Below are 25,327 nucleotides of genomic sequence, written 5' to 3' on the forward strand. Positions count from 1 at the left end.
TTTTCCAACTTCTCCTGTTCTACAGTATTTCATCACATCATTGTGCTTTCCTCCCTAAAAAATGTCCATGATATCTTAAATTTTATCAAAATAAAACTTCTATGAACTCGTATAAACCAAAAGAAAAGTTAAAGATACTTGAAAGTTTTGGTGAGACCTTTCACAATTTATGCTTCTGCTAAATTTTTTTTCACAGACTATCTTTGTAGCATAAATCAGCCATCCTTTTATAAATGCAGAATACAGAAAAAAGACTCTTCAAATTAACCTCAGGAAAGGTGCAACAAACTGAATCATAAACACCAAAAAAATCTTTTCTTTAATACTATTCAGGTTATAATCAGAGCTGAAAACAACACAACTGCCAGTTAAGAGTTGATTTCCAAAATACACCATAAAGTATGGACAGACAGCCGAGTCCAAATCTGGGAGCACAGAATTTCCACAATCTTCTAACAGCTCCAAAGCCCTAGAAACCTAAAGTTTCCTATACAACCATGTCAAACAAGACTTCACAAAATGAACTTGCAAAGATCAAGTCAACTTGCAAAGTTTGGTAAGTATGTTTTAGCATTGAAATAATCTCTTTACCAAACAGAAAAGCCACAGTCAGATTTTAGAGGCCATATTGAGACAAAGGTGTAATGAACAGAGTACTAAAAATATCAGTTATTTTTCCAAATGAACAAACTCTTAGCATATTACATAAACTACCTGCAATGCAGTATATCAAATACTTTATGTTCTGTTACCACCTAAGTAACAGTGTGAGAAATGTTAGCCACCACACGAAATGATTTTTACATAACCCTCAATTATGTAAACATCAGAGCATCCTAGTTTCAAAATGCAGTTAACCATGATTCCCTTTCAAAAACACTGCACCTTTAGACAGGAAAAAAAAAAATCCTGTCTGTTCTATTCCAATATGAGGTGCTTTCTCAATCAAGAGACTTGCAGCTAAAAATTATAAGCAATTAATTTTATTCATACTAATTATATTGTGGCATTAGACTAACAAAAAACAAGGCACTCTGCCCTTTGGGGCAGTGTTCTGTAGAATTCTGCATAATAACTATCTTTGGGTTCAAAATTAATCCCAAAGCATGCTGAAAAATTAACAGGAACAGTTTTTAATTATTTTCAAACTCTAAGAATAGGAGAGGAAGGTTTGCACTTTTTCATTTAATTATTTATTAAAAATAAAGAAAAATACAGGATTTTACAGTTTATCTTAAATTTGGAAGCTGTTTATAGGCAAATATTGATTTCTGGAGAGTTATTCTTTATTTCCTCATCTTACACCCACTCAGAAGGGCATTTTGTACTTCTGCATTATCTGACACATTATCTGAACATCTTTCTAAAGCACAATGATTGCACAGGACAGTTGTATTTGTGAGAATACCCATTTAACCAAGCACTGCAATACCCATTGTTCTTTCTGTTCAACTCAGTAGAACAGAAAAAAAAATGCAACATGGTAAAATTTTGCCAAATACATTAAATCACAGCATAGACAATTACTTTAAGAAAAGCAGCAACTTCTCTACTTAAAATACACAACTTATAGTGTACACAAGGCAATTTCTAATCTGAACAAAATATTTCAGTGAATTCTATGCTGTTTTCCATGTAACAGGCAGCAACAAAACCAAGACTTCTGGAAAGAACCAGCATTAGTTTACTAAAAAGGAATGACATATTTGACCAGTCTACAAATTCCCAATTACACTTCAATCCTTCCCAGATGATGGCACTTCATGTGAGGAGACTAGGTCTCACAAATTCTCTGAAACTGAGTTTAATTTAACTTCACAGTATGTCAAAATGATGTCTTAAAGCACAAAAATCTCTGTATTCTCCTTGATCTCAAATACTTGCAGCAATTAAATCTTAGAATTACTTTGGAACATTTGGCTTTACTATAAATGTTTATTATATTTATGTATATTATTCAGGAGTTTATTACTCAGATAAATAAATAAATTTATTTATTTGAGTAATAAACTCCTGAATTTTCCCCTCTACTTGAGCCAGTGAAAGCTGTTCCCCTTCACATGGAAATAACTTTAGGAAAAAAAATATAGGAAAACCCCCAACTTTTAGCACATAGTAGGAATAATTTCTTTGTAGCAACATCATAACACAGTTTTCCCTTTCATGAAGTAGGCTCAACAATATCCAGTATTTTAAGTATCTATTGATGGTGGTTGTGTTTACTCTTGTGGTGTCAATAACACCTGTAGAGAAGTCTGTCTTTCTTACAGCAACATAACATGCAATCAGCCTGTTCTACTAGTCAGGGAAGAATCAGTGCATGAGTTACTGTGTTTTTAGAGGAAAATGAACCCTTATCTCCATTTACAAAGAAAAAAAATCAAATCCTGGGAAGTAATTTCTGCTTGCTTTAAAAAAGTCCAATTCATCAGTTGCATTTTGGAGTTCCAAAATAAATAGACCTCTGCTGCACAGCAATGTCACCTATTCCCCAGCTTTCAGGAGATGTTATGAGCTCCCAACACGATCTCTGGGAATGAGCCGTAGATCTGAACCATGCTTTAGAAACACATTTCCTAAACAAAGAAAGAAAACAGGATGTATTACTAACCAAGAAAATACAATGTTCCCTCACTGAACACATTTAAAGGATAACAATGTTAAGTCAGTGTTTAACAGCTTCATAGTAATTCCTCTGATATACCAGAAACAAAGTTTTCATGCTTCCACATAATTTTACCTTGTCTCTCTTTTACCAAAGAGCTCTTTATTTTAAATGAAAAGGCAAGGCCTTGCAAAGTGCAGCCTTTCAAACTCTGCAGTTCCACACTCAAATGCCTCATTTTACTTACAAGCCATAATAATTTCAAGAACAGAAAACAAAGTTTTACTTTTCCACAATTATTTTGTTTTCTTGAGGTCATTCATGCTTTCATTCATTTTTAGTTCTCTCCTTGGTTCAGTACTTATTGACTTCTAACTCCAGAATCTCAATTGTACTTTTCTTTTAGGAAGGTTCTCCAAATGTCCAAGCATATGTTAGTCTCATTTTAGCATAAAAATCCATTTGAACTTCTTATTTATTACTGTATTCTCTTAATTATCATAGTCTTTTCAAGAAGACATAATAAAAATTAGATGTTTCTAATATTTAGATGTGTTGATTTTTTTAATGTATTCAGGTTGTTTTTTTTTATTAAATGTAACATTTGTAAATGAAACCACATCACTAAGTGATATATCTACTTAACAATATATGTAATATTTACTTTTTTACTTCATACTACTACTGCACAGAATCAACTATATTTGATTCCTTATTCAAGCTTGAATTAACTTCTAAACCAGAGTAATTCTATTTGTCTCCCAAGCATCCCATTCCAGGGATGTAGAGTGCTCTCACAAATAAGATTAAGGTACTTGACATCCATTTAAATTGTCTGTGTATTAGAACAAAGCTACCCTTTTCTGAACTCCAGCAAGTGGATCAGGATCAAAATCATTGTATATATTCAACATAATGACCCTTAGAAAACCAATTCAAAATAACACGTTTTATTAATTTTAATGATCAGAAGACATTCTGATCTTACAGATCTGCCAACACCTGGTACTGAAGGGATCTATAAAACCCACTGAATGCAAACCTGTCTCCCCAGTAAAACAGAGAACTGCCTACTAACCTTACTATTCTAGATTGGAAACATCCTTTTGTTATGGCCATCATAAAATTCTGAACATTTTAAAATAGGCTTCAGCTGCATCTAACAGAGACAGTAGTTCACCTCACCTTGGTCTGTTTTCATCATGAATATTACACTGGTTTTATTAAAGTTAGAGCATACTACTCCCTGAACTATCAAGGATTTAGAACTGAAATCAATACAGGGATTAAGTGCTAAGCCTAGCTCTTTCAGCTTTCATTTCCCCTGCTCCATGAAATCATGTAAGGAAAATGAGAGTCATACTTGAGTGCTTTTTTTTCAGAAAGGAAGAGAAATTGTGCAACAGTACAAAACCTCTGAAATCCCCAGGGATTACTAAAATTTTATTTCTGTGTATCTTATTTGGAAGTTTTTGAAAACTAAAGTAACTGTAAAAACTACAGGAACTCTGATATATGAAAAAAAAAACCAAACAGAAAGAAGAAGGGAAAAAAGTAGATTTTGAGATACCAATTAATGAGGCTGAACAGAAGCTGAAACCTAAATTATGTTTGTTTACCTATAAACTGAAGAGTGATTTTGGTCTGAGCACTAGGTTTGGTGTAGGCTGTATTTTGCTTGCTTTGTTTGGGTTGATTTTGGAGGTTTGTTTTATTGTGGACTGGTTCATTTTGTTCCAGTTAAGGGCAACATCACACAGCACTGCCAGAACACCTATGCTAAAAAAACATAATCCACGTGCCTAATTTTACATCTGCAGAATAAGGCAGTGATGACAACATTTTGCATCTAGATGCCTTTAATTTACCTGTTTCTTGATCATGTGATGCTGTCTTATACTACTGAATAATTCCTCAATATTTATAAGAGCTTAGGAGAGGTAAAGCAAATCAACTGGAAAGGGGAATTCAATATGCACAGCTTCAAGTACAATGAACTGCTTTATGGAAGCCTTCATTCAGCAGTCAAGCAGTTCTAAATACACTTACTTTTAAAGGATTAAGCTACAACTAATTTAAGCTACATAATACAAAATTAAAGCATACTGCTGAGGAAGAGAAACAGGCAAAATGGTAAAATTGCTTAAGGTACACTTAGGCTAAGTATTCATCAGTGGTCATGTGAAATTGTGGCTTTACATGTGGGTGATGATCTAGTAAGTAAAGTAAATTATTAGATTTAGCATCTGTTTTAATACACTTGGTCATGGGAACATGATGAGGACAACATCAGCTGAGAAGTCTGCCTCAGGCAGTACACCTGTGAAATCATAATCCAGGTGTACTAAGGCAGGACGGAAATCTCTGGCGGAGCAGAAAGCCATACACTTAATTGATCTTAATTTTCAAATGTTGTTGACACAATCACAGACCTCAGAAACAGGTCTCCACACTTAAATGGTTTCCTTTACAACTCCAAAAAATTTCCAAAACTAATGTCAAGCAACTGCTCTTCTCACCATCAGATACTGTTCTGTGCTCTGCAAGGATTTACTTTATACTCTCTAGTTTACACAGCAAGGTGTGCTGATACTACCTTGTTTTATTTTTGTTGTGGTACCTTCAGTAATGACTGACATCAAAGGGCATAAATGAGACAGATAGATGGAGGCATGGATTTCATGCAAAAACCAAAATAGCAGCAAGTCTCCATCAACCATTCATCATGTTTGCAAGCAAGAGTAAAATTATTCTGTTTTCACAGGATGACTGGATTCCATAAGCAGCAAAGCCATTTTTACTAGCACTTAGCAGGTAAGAAATATTCATAACTTTCTACCAAAATACTCTGTTCCACTCTCTTCTCAAATGGTTTAAGATTAGAGTACTGCAATTATTTCCCAATTAGTTTAAAAGTATAGCTTTACAAGAACAAGTCCACACAATCTGCCTCCGGACAGCAGACCATTGTTGGTACAATTCAACCTCTGTACTCTGTTTCCATTTATTTCAGGAGGTGATGGGAAAGGGCCTCACACTTTCCTGTGACAGAGATAAATCTTCTCTCACAGCCAGCCTTGACATCTGATTTCAGGGATTTCTGACATGGAACCCCCTTGTGAGAACAAGAGAGCTATCAGCAAGAATCAAAAAATGTTTGGATTTGAAAGGGACCTTTATGAGCACCTAGTTCCAATCCAACTCTTCTGAAAACACACTCCACCAAAGCCCCTGGAGCTCCTGCTCTAAAACTCTTACGTTTTTAAAAGTATCTCATGGTAAGTGCTGCTAGAACAGCAAGGACTACTCAATTAAATAGAGCAGGGGAGGAAATATAGCTGTTACTTATTACTGCAGCAGCACATAATACTGTGTGGCTTTTAGACTGCAACTTAAATGCAAAGTTCTGAAGATCAGAAGCTCACCACTTTTTCACAGAACTAAATAAACACAGAACAGAAAAACCCCACTGTTTTTTGCATTTAACCTTTTACACACTACAATGACTGTAGTTTTCAACTACATTTCAACTACGTCCTCCCATTTAAGAGGACGAAACAAAAAAAATGTAATAAAACCTCACATGCTATACATTAGACTGAGAGAAAAATAACAAGTTTTAAATACTGGGATTCATACACAGTAACTTACCTGCTGTCTGTGCAGGGTTTATTCCTATACCATCTAGGAAGAAGGAAAACAAGAGAAAAAAGAAGATGATGCAGGCATATTACAATTTATTACATTAAACGTGCAGCTCAAAAAACATACCAGCAAGATACAACTATTACATCAGGTCATCATGCAGCTACTTCCTATAGTCAAACACATGGAAACCAACAAGAAAGCTTCAGCATAGAGAAGTCCAAGCTATATACCTGGACAAATCTGAATTAGTGGTTTAGTATCTTCACCCCATGCATAAGAAATTTAAATAATAGTGCAATATTATTAAATCCAATTTGCATTAAGTAGAGTTTGTGAAACATGAGAAAATACTAATTTTATCAATAAACTTTAATTGAAACCTCAGTACAAAAACTATTAAAAATATATAAACTATATTCTTACCATTTGTTATGATGGCACTTGTTGCTGCAGGAACTTTGAACTAAAGGAAATAAGAGTAGGACAAAACAGCATAAGAGACATAGTTAAAGCCGAAAATATATGGGTAATATTAAAATTGTGATTTTAGCTGGTTCACATACCAAAAAATGAGAAAATGGGGCCTAGAGATTTATAGATGTAAGTAACTTAAATGGAAATGGATGACTATTTTAGTAGTAAGTCCACTAATGTAATGGAAATTTTTTTCTAAGTATCATGCAAAGGTACACCTGAGACACGTACCAGGTAGCTCTAAACTATGAAGGAAAAAACCCAATAGATACCACACGCTATAAATGAGCTTTTACCTAACTTAGGCAAGTCTGGTTATGAGTTGGCAAATTTTAAATTTTTGAGAGATGTCTCAGTAGAAACTTGCTAAGGCCAAATAGCCAGAACTTAAACACTTCTCTGCCCTGAGAGTTTTAATCACAGAGAGGATAATGCACTTCCCCTGAAGAACAACAACCAACTTTGTCCAAATTTTGATTTTTTCCATATATGTGTAACTTAAGGTACTGTGAAACTGGTTCTTGAATCACAACTCACTACATAAGTTAATGTTAAGCTATGCAGTTCAAGGAATGAAAAAACATTCACATAACGCAAAAGTTATCTGTCATTCCTTTCAATGCCAGTTCACAAGGGGCTTCATTCCTGGCGAAGAGTTTAACAATCTTTGCTCTTTGCTAACAAAGCATTTCATTCTGCCTGGTCTCAAAGAGATGTAAAAAGCTTCAGTGCTGATCCAGAACAGCCTGAGGTCAAATTCCCATAGATACTCAAAATACGCACACCAATTAAAAGAATGGCTTCCGAAATATGAATATTTAAATCAGTAATGATTCTCTAAATTCACTACTCATATGACCCTATCACTAACTAACATTGTGGTTCCATGAGTAGGCAGAGTTAACAGGTTTAATGGCAACCCCCACCAGAAATGGCACCTCCCTTTCAACATCTCCAACTACTCAGTCACACATTTCTGGTACCTCACACTTGCTTGTTAAACTTTCAGTCTAGGTCTCTATGTATGGGTTGTGTTGGCACAGCTGTATTAATACAGAATAAAACTAACTGGGGAAAACATAGTAAAAACCCCCAATTAAATAATCAAATATCTTTAACAGCAAGCAATATTCTGTATAATGTTCTCTCCAAGTAAATTTACAACAAAACCAATCCACCACCTCCCCCCACAAGCTGTGTTTCCTCTAGTAATTTCTGTCACATAAGGAACATACTGTAACTGTGTAACAATAACAACATAAGGAGACTCAAGATGTGGAGTCTATTGTCCTTCCTAACTGCTTCATTGCAATTGCAATGCTCAAACAAAAGAAATTTTCAATAACTCAAAACTTCCCACATTTTCCTAAAAAGACAGAGGGAGAATTGCAAGAACAGACTCTCAGCTGATTTTCTGCCAGTCAGATGAAGAGACTCATCGTGTTTCTGAGCACTCGATTTTACTGTTTACATCCAGTGAAAGCCTCTTAAATCTTTGTGTGCTTCATCTGAAACAACATCATACACCTCTTCAAACACATTATGTGAACGATTTAAAAACCTAATGATATAGGATTCCATGTGAAAGATCCACACACAGAAACCAAAGAACATGCTATCCACATCTTCCCTTGAAGAACAGTGTTTTGAATCTATGCCATATGGCTCATCTCAATACCTTCCACAATCAAAAACTCTCTGTCTTCCAAAGTCAGACATTACTAGAAGCGAATGTGAAAAGAGTTTAAGAGTTGCCTGATAATTCTGAAGATCTTTCCTGATATTCCACATGAGAAATTTCAGTATTAAGTATCCAACAGCAGTACCTTTTAATTCTCTTCACTGTCACAAATTTTTATATCACTGTTATAAAATAGTTAATTACTAAAACCAGTCACCTCAATGCCATCTGCTGATGCATAAATTGAGCAAGGATCACTAAGTTTAGGATTCTGCAAGTTCTGCCAGGCCCCCACTGAGACCAGTAAAGCTTGTGACCATCTGTAACAAACAGCAGCTCCTTGTGCTGAATTAACCACTGCATGTTTATCATTTAAAAAGCTTTAGCTTTCAAGAACATGCAAAATGTTAAAAAACAACATCATCACTCTCTACTTACTTCTTCTGCAGCAAACTTGAGGACAGCTGTGAAAGGTGTGCTCTCAGGCACGCTTAACCTGAAACCACAACACAAGTAAATACGTGGCTGCCAAAACAAACCGAAAAGCAACTTTATCTGCTGTTAAACTACTGACTGAAACTTCACTTTCACCAATGGAAATACTTTGGCCAAAGCTGTGCAAGCACTGAAGAGGGGGAGGACAGGTCCCGGGGGGGTGGGAGATGTTTCAAGAGAAGCCTTTTTAGCAGAGAACAGGAACACCTTTTAGTGTCAGCAGATGTGACAAATCTCAGGAGGTGTGGGAGTAAGCTCCACAGCAATGTCCTCTCCTGGAGGAGAGAACTCGGCCTCAAGCTGTGGCAGGGATGGTTCAGGTGGATCGTCAGGAGAAATTTTTCATTGAAAGGGCTGCCCAGGGTGGAGCCACAGTCCCTGGAGATGTTCAAGAGAGGCCTGAGGCAGCCCGCAGTGCCATGGTCTGGCTGACAAGGCAGTGACCGGGCAAAGATTGGACTCAACGATCTCAGAGATCTTTCCCAACATGGAAGATTCTGCGACTCTGGGGAACGGCAGCGGGGGGAAGCGGGACAGCCCCGAGAGCAGGGCCAGCCACGGACACCGCCCGTCATTCCAGACGGAGGGAGACAAAGGCCGTTCCCCCCAGGCGGAGGGAGACAAACGGAGCGCCCCGCCGGGATGTGCCCCGTTCTCACTGCCCGCCGCCCCACGCAGCGCCGGCACTCACACTTTGTAAGGCAGCCGGGGGTCCGAGGTGAGCGTCACTTTAAAGGTGACCTTGGACCTGCGGAGAGAGCAGAGGGTGAGGGCTGGCTGCGGGGGCTGCGGGACCCCGGGCGCTGCCTCCCTCCCTCCCTCACTCACATGGTGCTGCCGGGGCCGCCGCCGCTCCCACCGACACGTCAGCGCCGCCCGCAGCACGGGGGCCTTCGCCGGCTTCGAGCTGCCCGAGGCGCGCCTGGCCATAAAGGGAAGATAACATGCTCCGCCGACCCGCTATGAGGCAGGGAGCGGCCGCGTTCTTCCTCAGTGCCACACTGCAGCTGGGAAAGAGAGAGGCTGAGGGGTGGGTGAGGTGCAGCGGAGAACGGTGGGAGGCTTTCTAATGAGGCAGTGGCAGTGGCTGTTCCGCGGCCGAGGTAGGACCCCGGCACCGGGACCCGGCGCTTCCGCAGGCGCTGGAAGGAGGCGCAGGCGGGACGTGGAGGGAGTGGGGCCGGGACCGCGGGATCGGCGGGCTGTGGTCACACCGGGAGTATGTAGGAGTGGGGGGTTTGGTAACCGGAGGCCACATCTGGTGTGCTGTGTCCAGTTTTGGACTCCTCAGTGCAAGAGGGTCCAGCGCAAGAGCACCAAGATGGTGACGGGTCCGGAGCATCTCACCGGAGGGAGAGAGGAGAGCCGGGGCTGTGCATCTGGAGGAATGACTGGAAGGGGATCCCATTAATGGCATGTGAATACCCTAAAGACGAGTGCCAAGAGAGTGGTGCCAGACGTTTCAGTGGTGCCCGGTGATGGGGTGAGGAGCGATGGCCAGGAACTGAAACACAGGGTGTTCCACCTCGACGTGAGGAACAACTTGGCACTGAGCGTGACAGACCGCTGGAACAGGCTGCCCAGGGAGATCGGGGAGTCTCCCATTCTGGAGACATTCAAAACCCACCTGCACACACTCCTGTGCAGTCTGTTCTAGGGGAACCTGCCTTGGCAAGGGTTTGGAGCAGATGATCTCCAGAGGTCCTTTCCAGCCCTAATAATTTTGGTCTGTAGATGCTTGTTAAAGTTATGCAGGCAAAAGTGGATGCAAACACTGATACCTATCCCTTAATATTTAAAACTGTTCACATCTTCCTTGTGATGAGGGAGCTAGAATGAGAGTTTTGTTTGATAGTGATGGATACTTTTTTGGCATAAGAACAGCAGGTTCCAGTTTTGTTTGTGACTTTGGACAAATCAATTTCTCTTTAATAAGGTGCCATGGAACTACAAAGTAGCTTTGCCTTTAGTAGTCGTGTATCTGCTAATGCAGATGATGACTGAGTTTTCAACTCTGTATCAGTATTTTCCTTACAGAATATATTTTGTCAGATTTCCCCATTTTTTGCTGTCTGTAGGAAGGACAGCATTCACTGCAGATGAAGTGCTTGGTGTCACACACTGATTGCCAAACTGGTCATGGCAAAGCCTTTTATTGTATAGATCAAACTGAAATTATAGACCAAACTGAAAAAAAAAAAGTAAAACCCCAAGAATTTCACTATCAACTTGTCCAATGGCAGTCATATTTTGCAGTGTCTCCTGCATTTATGTTACTGTCTTTTTTTCATAGCTGTATTGAATTTGAGAGTTGTACACATCTTGTAATCCATTAATGATCTCATGGCTTTTTCATCCCCCTGCTTTTAAGAGATCACACTTGAAATTGGAGCTAATTAATAGTCCTCTCTTAGTATTTAACCTTGCATTTAGTGCATTTAGCTAAATGTCATCCTATATTTATCTTTGCCCTTTTCAAAATCAGCTGTTTTTTTATGTATGTATTATGTTATGGCTTTGGCTTATGTAGCTTTCTTATCTGCAGCTTTCATTAATGCATTGCTGTCTCCTGTTTTCCAAGGTGTTGAATGCAGATGTGAAATAAAAGACTCATCTTTTCAGCAATTCATTTCTGGCCTCTCACTATAAGTACTTCCCCTTTGAGGAAATAAACAGATGCAAATCTCCATGTTGTTGGAACTGGACTGTGTTTAGTATCCAGATTTACTTGGTTAAATCCAGTTTGAGCATACGTGTGTTAGTGCTGAGAACAGTCTAAATCCAGGCCTGGCTAGTCCTGTGTTCTGGCCACGTGGTCTTGTCCTCTGTCAAGCAAAGGAACCAACACTTGTGACCAGGTAAAGGATCTGTTCCGGGAACTGATTTGGCAAAACACCCAAAAATTTCCTTTCAGGTGATTTAATGTGGTTATCTTCAGAAACCACCAACAGAGAAGGACATGAGGAAGCAGAGCTGGTTGGCAGTGATACTGTACTGCCCCTTAGGTCAGCTGAGATGCTGTGGAGCTGTATGCTGAGCAGGTACCAAGAGTTTCAGGGTAATGCCAGGGGGTGGTGGGCTGACCCTGGCTGGATGCTGACAGGGAAGCTGCTCTGTTACTCTCAGCTGGGCAGGGGAGTGAAAACATGAAGAAATGCTCATGGGTTGGGATAAGGACAGGGGGAGTTAAGTCACCAATTGCTGCCATGGGCAAAACAGACTCAACTTGGGGAAATTATTCATCAAACTACAGTATGGTAATGAGAAGTAAAATGAAATCTTAAAAATATCCCCCCTCTCCCTTCTGGACTGAACTTTGCCTCAGAGTTCTCTACCTCTTCCTTCCTGTATGGTTCCTTTCACAAATTACTCCAGTGTGGGTCCTTCCCAGGACTGTAGAACTTGGAGCACCTCCTTCCACTCCTCCAATAACCTTGGTACTTGCAGAGTGTCTTCTTTCACATATTCTCAGTCCTTTCTCTGCTGTTCTGTGGTTTTGGGTTTTTTTTTCTTCTTCTTAAGTCTGTTGTCCTAGAGATGCTGATGGGCTGTTGCTGATGGGCTCAGCTTTGGCCAGCAGCCGGTTCATCTTGGAGCCATCTGACATTGGCTCTGTTGGACATGGGGAAGCTTTTGACAGCATCTCAGACATCCGTGTAGTCCCTGCCTCTACCACAACCTTGCCATGCAAACCCAACACACAGGATCAGGATCTTCTGATGCACAGTCAGGCATCCAAGTGATTTCATGAAAGGAAGACCTTTTCAGTGCTGCAAATTCAGAATTTTCCTATGCTGTCTCAACCTGTTTAAAAAGCTGGCAGTGTTGGGTTTTTTCCTTTATGAGAATTTACAGTGAATAGAGGAAGGAGCATGTGCATGATTTTTCTCTTTTAATTGGGAGAGTTAATGTGACTCGTCCTGTCTGCAAACAGGCCAGGGATGGTTTAGAGAATTGTGTTTCCCTAATGGGTTTATATACAACATTCTCTTCAACTCCAGAAAAACTGGTTCATTTAAAACAAAAGTCTGCCTTTTTTTTCCCTGTGAGTGAAGCCAGAGAAAAAATTATTTCCTCATAAAAATTGTTTTTTCTACAACTCGTAATTACCCAGACTCAAATATGTTGTGTTACAGCAATGAGACCTAACTTTGACATTTCTAGCTGTGTAAATGACAAAAGGAATGACAATTTCAGCAATTAATTAAAACGGTTGGGATCTGGCAATATGTAAACACAGTTGTTCAATTGAAAGCTTTTAGGTTAAGAAAATGAAAAAAAAAATTACAAACCAGAAAATAACATTATAACCTCCTGGATGCTGTGGATGTTACTGAGATGAGCTAGAATACCTCTGACAACTTTGGGCAAGACCTTCTGTTTGTTAATAGCATTGCAAGAGAAAATAACTGCAGTAAATAGAATCTGTTCATCCCACATGCCTATACTGCATCTGGCTGGGCCTAGTGTAATTGAGTTGAGAAAAATAAGCAGAACAATAGCCACAGCACAGAGTAGAAAGTACTGGAGAACTGTGTTTATTGGTACTTAGCATGCTTTTATTCTTTGCAGTTTGTTTCCCATCCTCCTTGCTGTAGTCTCTGTTAGCTACAATATATTGCTGAGCATTCAAGTAGAGCTGACCCATGATACAGAACTGGAACTCACAGTTTCCTGCTCCTACAACAACAAGTCAACATGACCAGTTTGGAATCTGGCCATAAAATTAAGCATTAGTATTTGTATTTGTGAAAGATTTCTCCTTTGTTTTGGAAGCTGTGACTTAAATCTTCTAACCTTCATTACATTTCTACGTTCATGAGTGCATGTGCCATTGGAAGAATGCCAGTTTTTGTGCCCATGTGGAGGAAGAGCTTATTACATAAGCATCTATGCTAGGTACTCTATGGAAGTATTAAATATGGAATTTTAAGAAATGCAGTAAAACATCTTCCACCTGCAAAATTTGCTTTTAGCTTGTCAGTTTTGGACTGAATAATGAATGTTTGACTTCCAGAAATCTTTGGTGAAAAGTACCAAATTTAGCCTTTTAGCAGGTACCATAAAGTTAGGTCTTGGCATCAGCATACTTTTCTTCTATGCTTGCAGTGAATTAAATAATGAGCATTGCCAAGCAATGTGTTACAGGAGGGAGAGGCAGAAGACACACAGTGTTTCTTTAACCAAACAACCACTTCCATACAAAGCATAAGGAACAGTCTGATCCCTTCAGCTCTAAGTGAGGCTGGGATTTCACCAGGGGGATTGAGTAACTCCCTTGAAAAAGGACAGGTTCTGTTTTTTGCCCCCACTTTTGCATTGCAATCTATTCCTGGCCCTCTGGCTACTTCTGGACCTGTCCTTGTACTTGGGGGACCCAGCAGTGAGTTAGTTCAAATCAGCAGAAGACATGGATGTTTCCCTCCTGACTCAAAGCATTGAATGACCTCAGGGAAAGGTCTGAGCTGACACAGCAGAGGAGGCAAGGAGATTTCCCCCTTTTGTCAGCAGGGAATCACAGAATCATAGAATTCTTTAGGTTGGAAAAAACCTGTAAGATCATTCAGTCAATTGTTAGCATGTTTGGACTTGTGGTCTTAAAGGTCTTGGGGATAAGGTTTCCTCTTGATACCATTTCCTATAGTCAGGATGCTGGAGTCTTCCTTTGGCTGGTACATCCCCTTAACTCTCCTTTGGCTCAGCGTGATGGTGTCTCTTGGCCTGATTTTCCAAGCTCATAAATATGAGCCTCTGTGACCCATCCCAGTGCACAGAGGTACCTACTTGGCTGCAGGATCCTCCTGTCAGCAGAAGTCATCTACCTTTCTCAAGCAGAGTCTGGTAGGATCCTTCTGTAGTAAGTCCAGCCCTCCAGAAAGGAAGCAGTAGCACTGCATCATCTCTTAAGTTGTTTTTGTTGCTGTTTGTTATTCCCCAATGATTATATATTCTATGTTTTCTTTTCTTTCTTTTCTTTTTTCCTTTTTTTTAAACAGAATTAGTGGTATAACATACCACATAAATTTAGCCTGTTTAAACTAGCCTGTTGTTACACCCCAGTAAGAAAACTTCAACCTTCTTTAAATAGGGAGTTTCTACTTTCATGAGCCTGCAGCCCATATGAGACTTTTGTTCTTGTTGTGTCACAGCATTTCTCTGTAAAATATAGGCAGACGTAGAGGTTTTAAAAAATATTGTTAAGCCAAAGATAGAGGAAGATTATAACACTTTAGAAATGCCATGCAAAGTTAATCATCAGACAATTTGACATGTCTTCATAATCTTCCTCTAACAAAACAATAATTAAAACCTATCACAGTTCTCTTGTGTCACAAACATTTTACTAAAATAATTCATCCAAATAAGATGATCACATACAAATGTCATATTAGTCATATAGAAATCATAATTCTAGGTCTCTAGACTCCAGAAATTTTATTTTATGCCTGCATGTGGTTAAATAGTACAGATAACCACATATCAAAACAAGGATTAATCTTACGAAGTACCAGCACTGGGGTTTTTTTTCAATTGCTTTGAAAAAGTAATTATTAAGGATTCTTTATTATAATCAAAATGATAATTCAGGAATCAAGCAACATGACAATAGAAAATAGACCCAGGATGTGCCAGGGGAGGTTTAGATTGGACATTTGGAAAAATTTCCTCACCAAAAGGGTTGTCAAACACTGGAACAGGCTGCTCAGGGAAGTGGTTGAGTCACCATGCCTAGAGGTATTTAAAAGACATGTAGATATGGCAGTGAGGGACATGGTTTAGTGGTAGACTTGCCAGAGTTAGGTTTATGGTTGGACTTGATGATCTTAAAAGTCTTTTCCAACATAAACAATTCCATGATTCTATTATAATAAGCATTTATCAGGGTAAAAGTGTAAGGAGGAACCAAAATTGTGTACTCTTTCTTGTATCTGACATTTTTGTTATGGAATTTGATTCATGTGGCAGGGGCATGACACCATTACTTATATATAGTGTGTCCTATTTTCAAGAATTTGTATGAAATAATTTTCCTTCTGAATAATTTTCCAGGCAAATAAGTTTTTGGGTATCCCAGTCATCTTAAAAGTATTTTGATTTATCTCTCTTTTGTCATGATGACAATTATGGATGCTTTTAGTGATGGCAATGCTTTTATGTTACTTTGCTTTTATATGCAGGAAATGCTTTTGAAATGGTTTTAAAATATTTTCCAAAGGAATCATATCTGTGTTTTAATTGGGCACTAAGAAATTAAATTCCATCTTTTCTTTTGAGCCTGTTAAATAAACTGTAATTATTCAAGTCTGGGGGGAGGTCACCCATTCTTCTGGTGAGGAAAGAAAGACATTTTTATGGAAGATATGGATATAAAGAAAACATATCTAGATCTAGATATTTAAAACTTTCACTGCAATTGTTAACTTTATAAAAATTCTTTTTGTTTGATTATGCAATAAGGACAGCTATCTTTGGGCTTGATAGAATATTTTATTACTTTGCTTTGGAGAATTGTGAGGAGATTGTATTTTGTCAGCTAGTCAGCAGTCTCAGAAAATACATATACTTTTATCACCTGTCTGCTGCAAGCAGTACATTCTGTGATCTGAGCATGCTGGTCTGAGATGGCCCAGTATTTACTTCATATAATTATGCGGATTCTTTTCTTTAGTAAAATGCTCTGTGTGTTGATTTTCTTGTGCCCATCATCAGGCTGTGCAGTTCTGTCATTTAGTTTTACTACTGTTATGTATTACAGTGGGTTGGCTTGCTACTGGAGATAAAATCACCTTATTTACAATATGATTCAGAGAATTGGACAATACACACAAACATATTGCAGACTCCAACAGAAAAACCTAAGAGTATGCTGAAGCATAAATTCAGGTTAAGAATATTTTTATTTTAGTATCCCTTTTTTTTCTGTAGAGAATAAATACCAATCCAACCAAGGTGCTTTTGCTATACTACCAGGGTGGTTTTCTTATTGTGCTGTTTCAGTTCTTAAGCAGGTTGGGCTTTACATGCAGATTTAAATTGTTACTAGCATAGTGAAAAATTTACAGAGAATTTTTCCTGCAAAATTTCATACTTTATTTGCAGCAAGAGTCCTGATTCAGCTCCTACTGCAATTTAATTATCCATAACATGCCTAGGCTATTAGATTTTTTAACAAGAAATACTTTTTTTTTACAAACTTTAAATAAATCAGGTTATTCTAGTGACTCCACAGTTAACATTTAATTAAAAAGAGCTACACAGATCCTTGCTGAAGTGAAGCAAGAAATTGGGCCAAAATATCTTTCCTTTTTTGAATGTAAAGACTGGTGAAGAGGAGACTAAAGAAGAAATTATTTTCAGATCCGGGAAGTTGTGATTCCAACAGGCCTAGTACAAGATTTCAACTGTGATATCCCTCACAGTTCTTTAAACAAGGTGATCTTGTATATATTCTCTGTTTTCAGCCATGTGTTATGAAGATACCTCATGTATTTTTCCTCTTAATTTTGTTATCTTTGATGGCAAACCCAGAAGAGAGTTTATACAATCTACAAGTATTATTGCAAGAGGACAGTTTTCACTGTCATGCAGCTGAGGTTACACAGATCACGAGTTTAGTGTTTGAAGGGATTAGAAGAGAGATTTACAGAAGGTGCTGCATCTCTGTGAAAATGAAAGAGAAGTGAACAATTATGTTGTGTTTGCAAAGGCTGGACTTTTAAATTGTCAAAGCTTTTTTTTTTTTTTGGCAAAAAAGTAAACACAACCTTTAATTTTCTTCATCTAGAACAGGCCTTTCTAACCTGCTGTGGTTCAGGACACCAGCCTTCAAATTGTGGCTCTGTTTATCAGGATTTGCATTCTAATTTCTTTGGGTACAAAGCCAAGTATTTCTCTGCATGTTGCCTTCCTGTGGACTTATTAATTGATCAGAGGTTTAGCTGCAATGTTCTGACCTAGGAAATATTTCTACTTGTGCAGTGCTTGCTGTAGCACAACGCTGAAGGTTTTTCTGAACATTTAAGATGCTTTTTGTGGTAGATGTGGTAAGAAACTTCTTTTTTCTGGACCATTACCCATAAAACAAAATCAATTCTAGTAAGTGCAAAATTATATTGGCATAAGGGATTTTTAAGCTCTGAGGCATAACACTGTTTAGAAATAGTCAAGAAACATGCAGAGAACAGAAAATGACCCTTAACTAGCAAATGAAGACCAGGTCACAACTTCTTGTGCCAAATGGGTTTCTGAAGAATGTATTAATTCACTTCAGTACCTTTGTGCTTTCCATTGCAGGGGTTTTTATGCAGCATATTATCTTGTTAAAATATCTTCATGCTGTCTCCTAAATGCTACTGGTTAGCAACGCTTAGGAAAATATATTAACACCTTTAAATCCTTTGACTGAAATAAATTTTAACTGCAAATCCAACACTGCAACAGAATTTGTAGGGTTCAGCTGAACAAATCTTGGTCACAACTTTGTAAATATCTATATATAAGCTAGTTCCGTTGTGTTCTCTTTATCTTCAAAATGAAAAGAAGGTACTTCTAGTACACAATTTATGTTATTTTAAAGCAGACATCTGAAAAGATGAGCTGTTTCCTTAAAGTGCCAATTTCTTCCCAAACTGACAACAGGGAGAGCCTAGACTGGCCAGCTCTCATATTGACATCTACTTGGTGCAAACAACAGGGTTTGGTGACATGAGTCCACACCTTGCTCATGCCCCTAAGTTGTTTCGGAGCATCATTATTCAGGGCCCTCTTCTACTGTTCCTCTTGTATGACTTCAGATAGCCAGTTGAATTCAACTTGATTTTGTATGCTTTATTTTCATTAGAATATGGGGAGACAAAGCATGAAAGGTAATATCAGTCTTTTAGAACACCGAGCAAAATACCAGTTAAGAATCATTCCTTGGCATGAAAGTAAAATCACATTAAGATCTGGAAGAAGAAAGTGTAAATAGGATTTCAGTGGATAAGTACAGTAATGTTTACCATTCTTATGCAAGAGTAATAGTCACATTTCACATTTCTGGGACAACTTCAGTTGAGGCTGATGTAATGCCTTTTGTCTGTAGAACTAAAGTCTTTAAGTCTTCCTCCCATAAAAAGAGAAAAAAAATAGTGTTTCAATGTTGATTTAAATGTTCACCTACATGTCTTACCTTCATGCCCTCTGTCCTGAAGACTTTGCTTTTACTGGGATCAGTTGTTCCACCACATGGACTTGGTTTAGGCTATTACATTTCTAGCAGATAATTCTCTTTTTCCATAGCTTCATTGCTCCTATTTCCTTCAGCAATTACTTTGGGAGCACTCCTAAATATAAATCAGGATTGTGGTTGTTAGAAGGGCTGAGTAGTGTACAGAGTAGTAAATGTTGGCATAGAACCTAATAAAAGAAATTAAATGGAAAAAAATGCAAAAGGAAGATCGAATAAACTCATTTGAAAGAAGATGTCACAGAATCTCAGAATGTTTGAGGTGGGAGGGGAATACTGGAGGTCATTTGGTCGAATTACTGCAGGACCACCTAGAGCAGGTAGCAGAGGACCATGTGTACTTGTCTTCTGAGTGTCTTCAAGGATGAAGATTCCTTATCTCCCTGGGCACCCTGTGCCAGTGCTTGGTCATCTTCACAGTGAAAAAGTGTTTTCTACGGTTCAGGAAGAACCTCCTGTGTTTCAGTTTGTGCCCAATGCCTCTGGTACAATACACCAATTCAAAGGAAATGAGCTGTACAGGAAAGTGATGGAAGAAGAAAAAAAAGTACAAATTAGATTGGAAAAGAATGGACAAAATTTGAGGGTATCACCTCATCTTGGTTCCACTTTACTGCTCAGGAGAGTGGAACCAAGATGGTAAAACCACAAGGATTGTTAATGAAGTAGTAAGATCACTGAAACTACATAAAATAGGAAAATGAAATGAGCAAGTATGAGATAACATCAAATACATTGTTAACTTGCAAAATCTACCCAAAACTGATAGAGGAAAAAAATTCTCTGAATTTTACTTGTTTTCCCCCATAGCTTAATTATTGATTACATTTGTACTGTTTTGATTTGGACACTTTTTTTTTGTTTTGTTGTTGTAGTCTAGCAAAAAACTTCTGCCAATATGCTATTCTATATATTTCTTTTTCTATATCAAATTAATTTTTATCATGAGTAATTCCAGCATTACTTATATTTTCTCTGTTTTCTGCTTTCTTTTGCTAATCCCTACTTCATTTTCAGTCCAAGCATATTTTTCCACTTATCTCTCTGACTTCCCCATGGTGTTCGCCCTCAGTCCTGTTTGTGTTGCACAAATTACCAGTTCTTCACCATTTCTCACCTTTCATCCTGTTTTTCCTTGATTTGTAAACCAAGAAATGGTTGTTGCAAGACGATCTAGCATTAAATTCATAGTATTATCTGTTACATTGAAGTGTGTTGTCCTATGTGGATAATAAACTCCTGGATCTTGTTTGTTTTCCTATACAGAGTAATCAGTGATGCAGATTCAGACAATGTATTCCAAGTGAATCACCTGTACAGAGAAGCCAATGTAAATGTTGCCTAAAAAGAGGATTAGTCTCTTTCCTTGCCAGTACAACACATTATACCTACTGTAAAAACAGCAGATTTCCAAACAAAGAAGGCATACTCTAAAAATTAATACCACATGGAGATGCTATACATTATTTAATAAATGTATCATATTAACATCCATCATAGAATGTAAAATGTGTCGTATGAACAATTTTCCTTGGGTTTTTTTGTGATTCACAATGAATCATGTTGCTTTGGCAGGAAGTTCAGAAACTAAAATAGTAATGTGACATTCATTATGAGATAATAATTGGTCTTAATGTCAAGTTGTAGCAGGAATCGTATTCTTACAGAACTGAGCATTCAGAATTTAGTGGGTTCCAAAACCATAATAAGTAAATTAAGTGCTAAAGACAAATAACCTCAGAAATAATTTAAACTCATTTGTTAGACTTAGTACTTAGATTTGTACCATAGTTTTTAATCCACATTCTTCCTACCTATATCACAAATAAACTTATCACCTTAAATAAAGTGACTGTGGAAAACTGTTGTTACTTCAAGGAAATCCTGTCTACTCAGAAGTTCCTCCAAGTTGTCATTTTTATAGGAAATTATTTAGATTGTTTTGGAAAAGTTTAGTTTAGTTTAGTTTGACTTCTAATTAGAAGTATTTATTTTGAAAGGAGAATGTCAGAGAAGTATCAGTTAAGTTTATGTTTTTGAGGAGTGTTTGTAGGTAGTAAGTGAAGTCAGTGGTCTATTCTACATATTCAGATTAGCCAAAACCCCCAAGAACAGATAAGAGTGCATTTGTTCTGTTTTGCATGTTGTTGTCTTGCACAATCCATGCTACATGAGGTAGAACATATCTGTTCCAGGTAAAGCTTCTATTGACTCCCTAGACAGGAAGATGATTGTGGAAACTAATGATCTTCTGAAGTAGAATGACTGTGTTTGTTGAATGACTTGGCACCACATGTGAAATGGTTGTGCTTGCTATTGATATTTTGTCAGAATAAACTAGTCTTTTTCACTTCAAAGAGAATTGTATTAACTCTGTTTCAAAGCCCATGAATGCATGCTTTATCAAAGGCTTTATCAGTATGGTGGAAATGGATTTTCTAAGGAAGCCTATTGACTTCTTGACTTAATTATTCTGTTCAAGCTGCTTGTATGGTTTTCAGAACATGAATGTTGCTGGAAAGAGGTAATCTTGTGGCATGCTGAAGATTTTTATGTTGTTATCTACATTATTCTTTTCGGAATTGCAGAGTATTTGAAGCTGTAAGGTGCCTCTGGAGATGGTTTACTTCACTTCTCTTCCTCAAGGCAGTATTACCTAAAGCTGGTCACCCAGATGCTTTTCCAGTTAAATTTGGAATATTTCCAAGGACGAAAACTACACAGCCTATCTGGACAACCTATGCCACTGTTCGACTTCTTTCAGAGTAGAGTCTTCTCTCTTCTCTCTTCATCTCACCTTTGATGTGCTGTTGATGCTCTTAATGCAGCCCAGGATGCAGCTGATGTCCTTTGCCACTGTGGGCACATTGATGGCACATGGTCAGCTTGTTGTCCACCAGCTCTGTGAGTAATTTTCTGCAAAACTGCTTTCAGACCAGGCCTGTACTGGTGCAGTATCAGTGTTTATGACCTGGAACAACATGAAGAAAAATGGATTAAACATTTAATTGTGTGACATCTAGAGGAACACAGTACTCAGAATATTTTTCTGGCTAAAGACAATACTCTATATGCAGTCTCAGGTGATGTGTACAGAAGAATCACTTCCCTTATTTTGCTGACCTCACTTTCTGATGCAGCCCAGTAATGCACTTGACCTTCATTGCTCACTTTTCTGCAAAACTGATCTTCCTCAACAGTTTTGTTACCTGATAGTATTCCACCCCAGACACAGGACTTGCTTTTGCTCTTGTTGAACTTTCTGAATTTCCCTGAAAACTGTAGCACAGACATGGTAAATGACATCCAGTGCTTTCCCGTCAGCTGCATAGCTGACCATCTCATCATAGAAAGCTATTAAGTTGCTCAAAAAGAGTTTGCCCTTTTAAATACCAATGTATTGATTAAATTGATTCCCATTCACCTTGAGTCCATCATATGCCCCAGATAAAGAATCCAGGATGATTTGCTCCATAAACCCCTCACTGACATTAGAACATCTGGTTTGTAGTTCAGTTCTTCTTTCTCTTCCTGGGTCTGATGTTTCTATTTTACCAGTCATCAGGAACCTCCCATGCTTGTCACAACCTTTCTAAGACCCTGTAGTGCAGCTTTGCAGTGGCACTGGCCAGTTCCCTCAGCACTGTCTTGTTTAGTGAAAAAAATACCCCTTCATCTTTAGGTGCTGTGCTTTGGCGTATGTAATTCTGCTTCTCTCTTCCTCCCTGTAAACGTATATATCAAGAAAGAGAGAAATGTACTTGTTAATGTAGAGAAATTCCAAACCAGTGATAGAAAAATGTAGATCTTCAATAAAATTTTAGAAGAGAATACAGCTTATATTTCTGAACTTTTTGAAGGGGCCTTTGCAATTTACTTCACTCGATCAAAAATTTTCCTCACACATATTTATGACTGTAAAATTTGGAACCTAAAACTGCCTGTGAATTGAGTGTAGAAATTTCTTTGAATCCTTTTCTAAAGTTTTAGAGAGAAAAAATAATTGAAATTGGAAAAAAAAATAAAAAAATGGGAGTACTCACAGTTGTTTGGGTTTTTTTCCCTGTAAACTCTTGTCTAATTCTTTTTAAAAAATGGGGTGTGACTGTAATAAAAATTCATATCCATTTTTTTGATTGACAGCAGATCTTTATGATGGGTTAATTTTAACCCATTCATGTGACTGTTCATATAACTTTAATACTCAAGCTAGATACAGCTAAGCACACAAAAAGAAAGAAAATGTTTCCTAAATATATAATCCACTAGTCACATTTACTGAACTGTAAGACATGTCTACAAACCCTTAGAAAAGAAAGGATTAGTTTTGATTCACATGAAATAGTAAATTCAGCTGAAAAGACATAGAAATGACTATGCTTGAGCAACTGGGCTCTTAATCCTCTCTGTTAAATAAAAACTGAAAAAAAACACATCCTACTTTTACTATTTGCAAATTGCTTAGTTGGGGAGAGTTATTTTTGCTGTTGGCAACAGTTTAATTGTGTTTTTTCTTAAACTTCAGTTTTGCAACACATATTTAGAGCCAATGTGTTAACATTTAGAACCAGTGTTAACATTTGCTTTGCTTGTTCAAATAATGCTTGTTTCACCTCATATTAAGTCTTGCCTGATCAACCCGGAGAATGTTTTTCACCGTGTACCTCAATATAAAAACTAATAGTGGTGGTGTGCCTTTCTTATCAACTTTTCCATAGGAAGCAACAGGTCTTATTTTGTTAGTTGGGATGGTGGAACTAGGCAAGGAGAGTGAGACAAAGCGCCTTTTATCATGGACTAGCGTGGCATGTACCAGCTTCATGCCCTGCCCATCACATGGACATTCCTTCTTGTGGATCTTGAGTATGTCCGATCAGTCAGTCTGAAACCTGTGCTGAAGATCCTGCTTGGAAAGGCAAATTTCTTAGCAACAGTGTGTCTTATGGAAGTGCCTCCAGACCTTTTCCAGGGTCTCGAAGAATTCTTCAGAATGGTCTAGCAGACACATTTCTTTCCCACTTAAAAAAAAAGAGTGTGGAAACCACTGAAACATCTGATTTTGCTATGGTCTCATCTGTTAATGTAATTAGATCATTGCAGGGTGGTTGCATTTGGGTAGGACAGGATTCTGTTACCTAAAAGTAATTTTGCTCATGCCATTCGAAACACTATATTGATCTAAGCCCACTACATGAGAGTGGAAAAGATTATACACTTCAGAGAGACTTTCACTCTTCTTGCTCCTCAGGTTGAAACTCGGGATACCAATGGCAGGTAAAATGCTCCAAACTTCCACCACTGCACATCTAAATCCTATATCAAGCAGTTGGACACCTGAATCACTCTTTAGTCTCAGGGATACCATCTGCATCTATGCTGAGTAAAGCAGCTTAATCACCTAGATTTTGGTGGCCAAAACCTCTAAATTAATCCCACTCCGATTGCCTTGACTTCCATTAAAGATAACTCTTCTCAAGTGAGATGCACCTGTATTATTTGATTTTTTTGCCTTCAGATATTTTACATCCTTAAACTTCCTGTTTCTTTTGGATTGTTTTTGAGGAATGCCACATATATATGTCTGATTCTTGTGTATTCTACCCCATTTGTGCTTGGTGGCTCAGCTGTGCAGCTTAACAATTCAGATTGGATGCGACACAGAAAGTATTGGATCTTGTTGTCAACAAGATGCATGATACATCAAATAATTTGTCTTCCAAATAAGGAGTAAAAGAGAGTCTGTCATAACCTACCTGCATGTTTTGTAGATTAAAATGCATTAAAATTATTTTTATGGTGCTTTGCTATTATTACTTATCACACCTTAATTATGGTTACTTACATTGCTTTTCCAATTTCTCTCATATTTAGTATGTATTATTCTTCCCTGGGTAATATTGGTATTGTGCAGCATAGCGATTAAATAAATATGGATGTTTCAGTAAATTGGCCCTTCCCTCTAGCTAAAAAGGACTGGAAAATAAGTAAATAAGAATAGAAAAGTCATTGCTCAAACATCAACCAGTAAAGTCTTGTTAAATTTCTAGCTCAGGAGAACTGGATGTAATATACCCACATTCAAAAATTAAACCCACTGTAATAATCTAGAGGAATGTGAGGAGTAAATTTCCCCACTTTTCTTCTTCGTTATTATACATACATACATACACACACACACACACACACACACATATAT

At 37.9% G+C, this 25,327-nt stretch overlaps 1 protein-coding gene and 1 long non-coding RNA gene across 2 annotated transcripts in view; one reads left to right on the forward strand and one right to left on the reverse strand.

Moving 5' to 3' along the window:
• Window positions 1-967: 967 nt before the first annotated feature.
• On the reverse strand, window positions 968-9,818 carry UFM1 (ubiquitin fold modifier 1). The gene is made up of 6 exons (XM_064408941.1): window positions 9,732-9,818; window positions 9,595-9,651; window positions 8,847-8,904; window positions 6,677-6,716; window positions 6,257-6,289; window positions 968-2,576 (listed from the first exon to the last, which is right to left on the reverse strand). Coding segments are annotated over exons 1-6 (258 nt in total). The 5' UTR covers window positions 9,734-9,818; the 3' UTR covers window positions 968-2,508.
• Window positions 9,819-9,914: 96 nt separating this feature from the next.
• LOC135294109 (uncharacterized) overlaps window positions 9,915-25,327 on the forward strand; it is a 95,064-nt gene continuing 79,651 nt past the window's right edge. The window contains exon 1 of the long non-coding RNA XR_010356263.1: window positions 9,915-10,006. This is a non-coding gene — a long non-coding RNA (uncharacterized LOC135294109). The remainder of the gene's footprint in view (window positions 10,007-25,327) is intronic.

The sequence above is a fragment of the Passer domesticus genome, chromosome 2 (genome assembly GCF_036417665.1).
Source record: "Passer domesticus isolate bPasDom1 chromosome 2, bPasDom1.hap1, whole genome shotgun sequence".
Classification (NCBI taxonomy): domain Eukaryota; kingdom Metazoa; phylum Chordata; class Aves; order Passeriformes; family Passeridae; genus Passer; species Passer domesticus.

Bases quoted from the DNA above. Each gene is read 5' to 3' on its own strand.
- UFM1 (XM_064408941.1), bottom strand. The intron at 6,717-8,846 runs GTAAGTAGAGAG...TATTTCCTTTAG, and splicing joins TCAAGTTTGCTGCAGAAGAA to TTCAAAGTTCCTGCAGCAAC. The intron at 6,290-6,676 runs GTAAGAATATAG...CCTTCTTCCTAG, and splicing joins AAGTGCCATCATAACAAATG to ATGGTATAGGAATAAACCCT.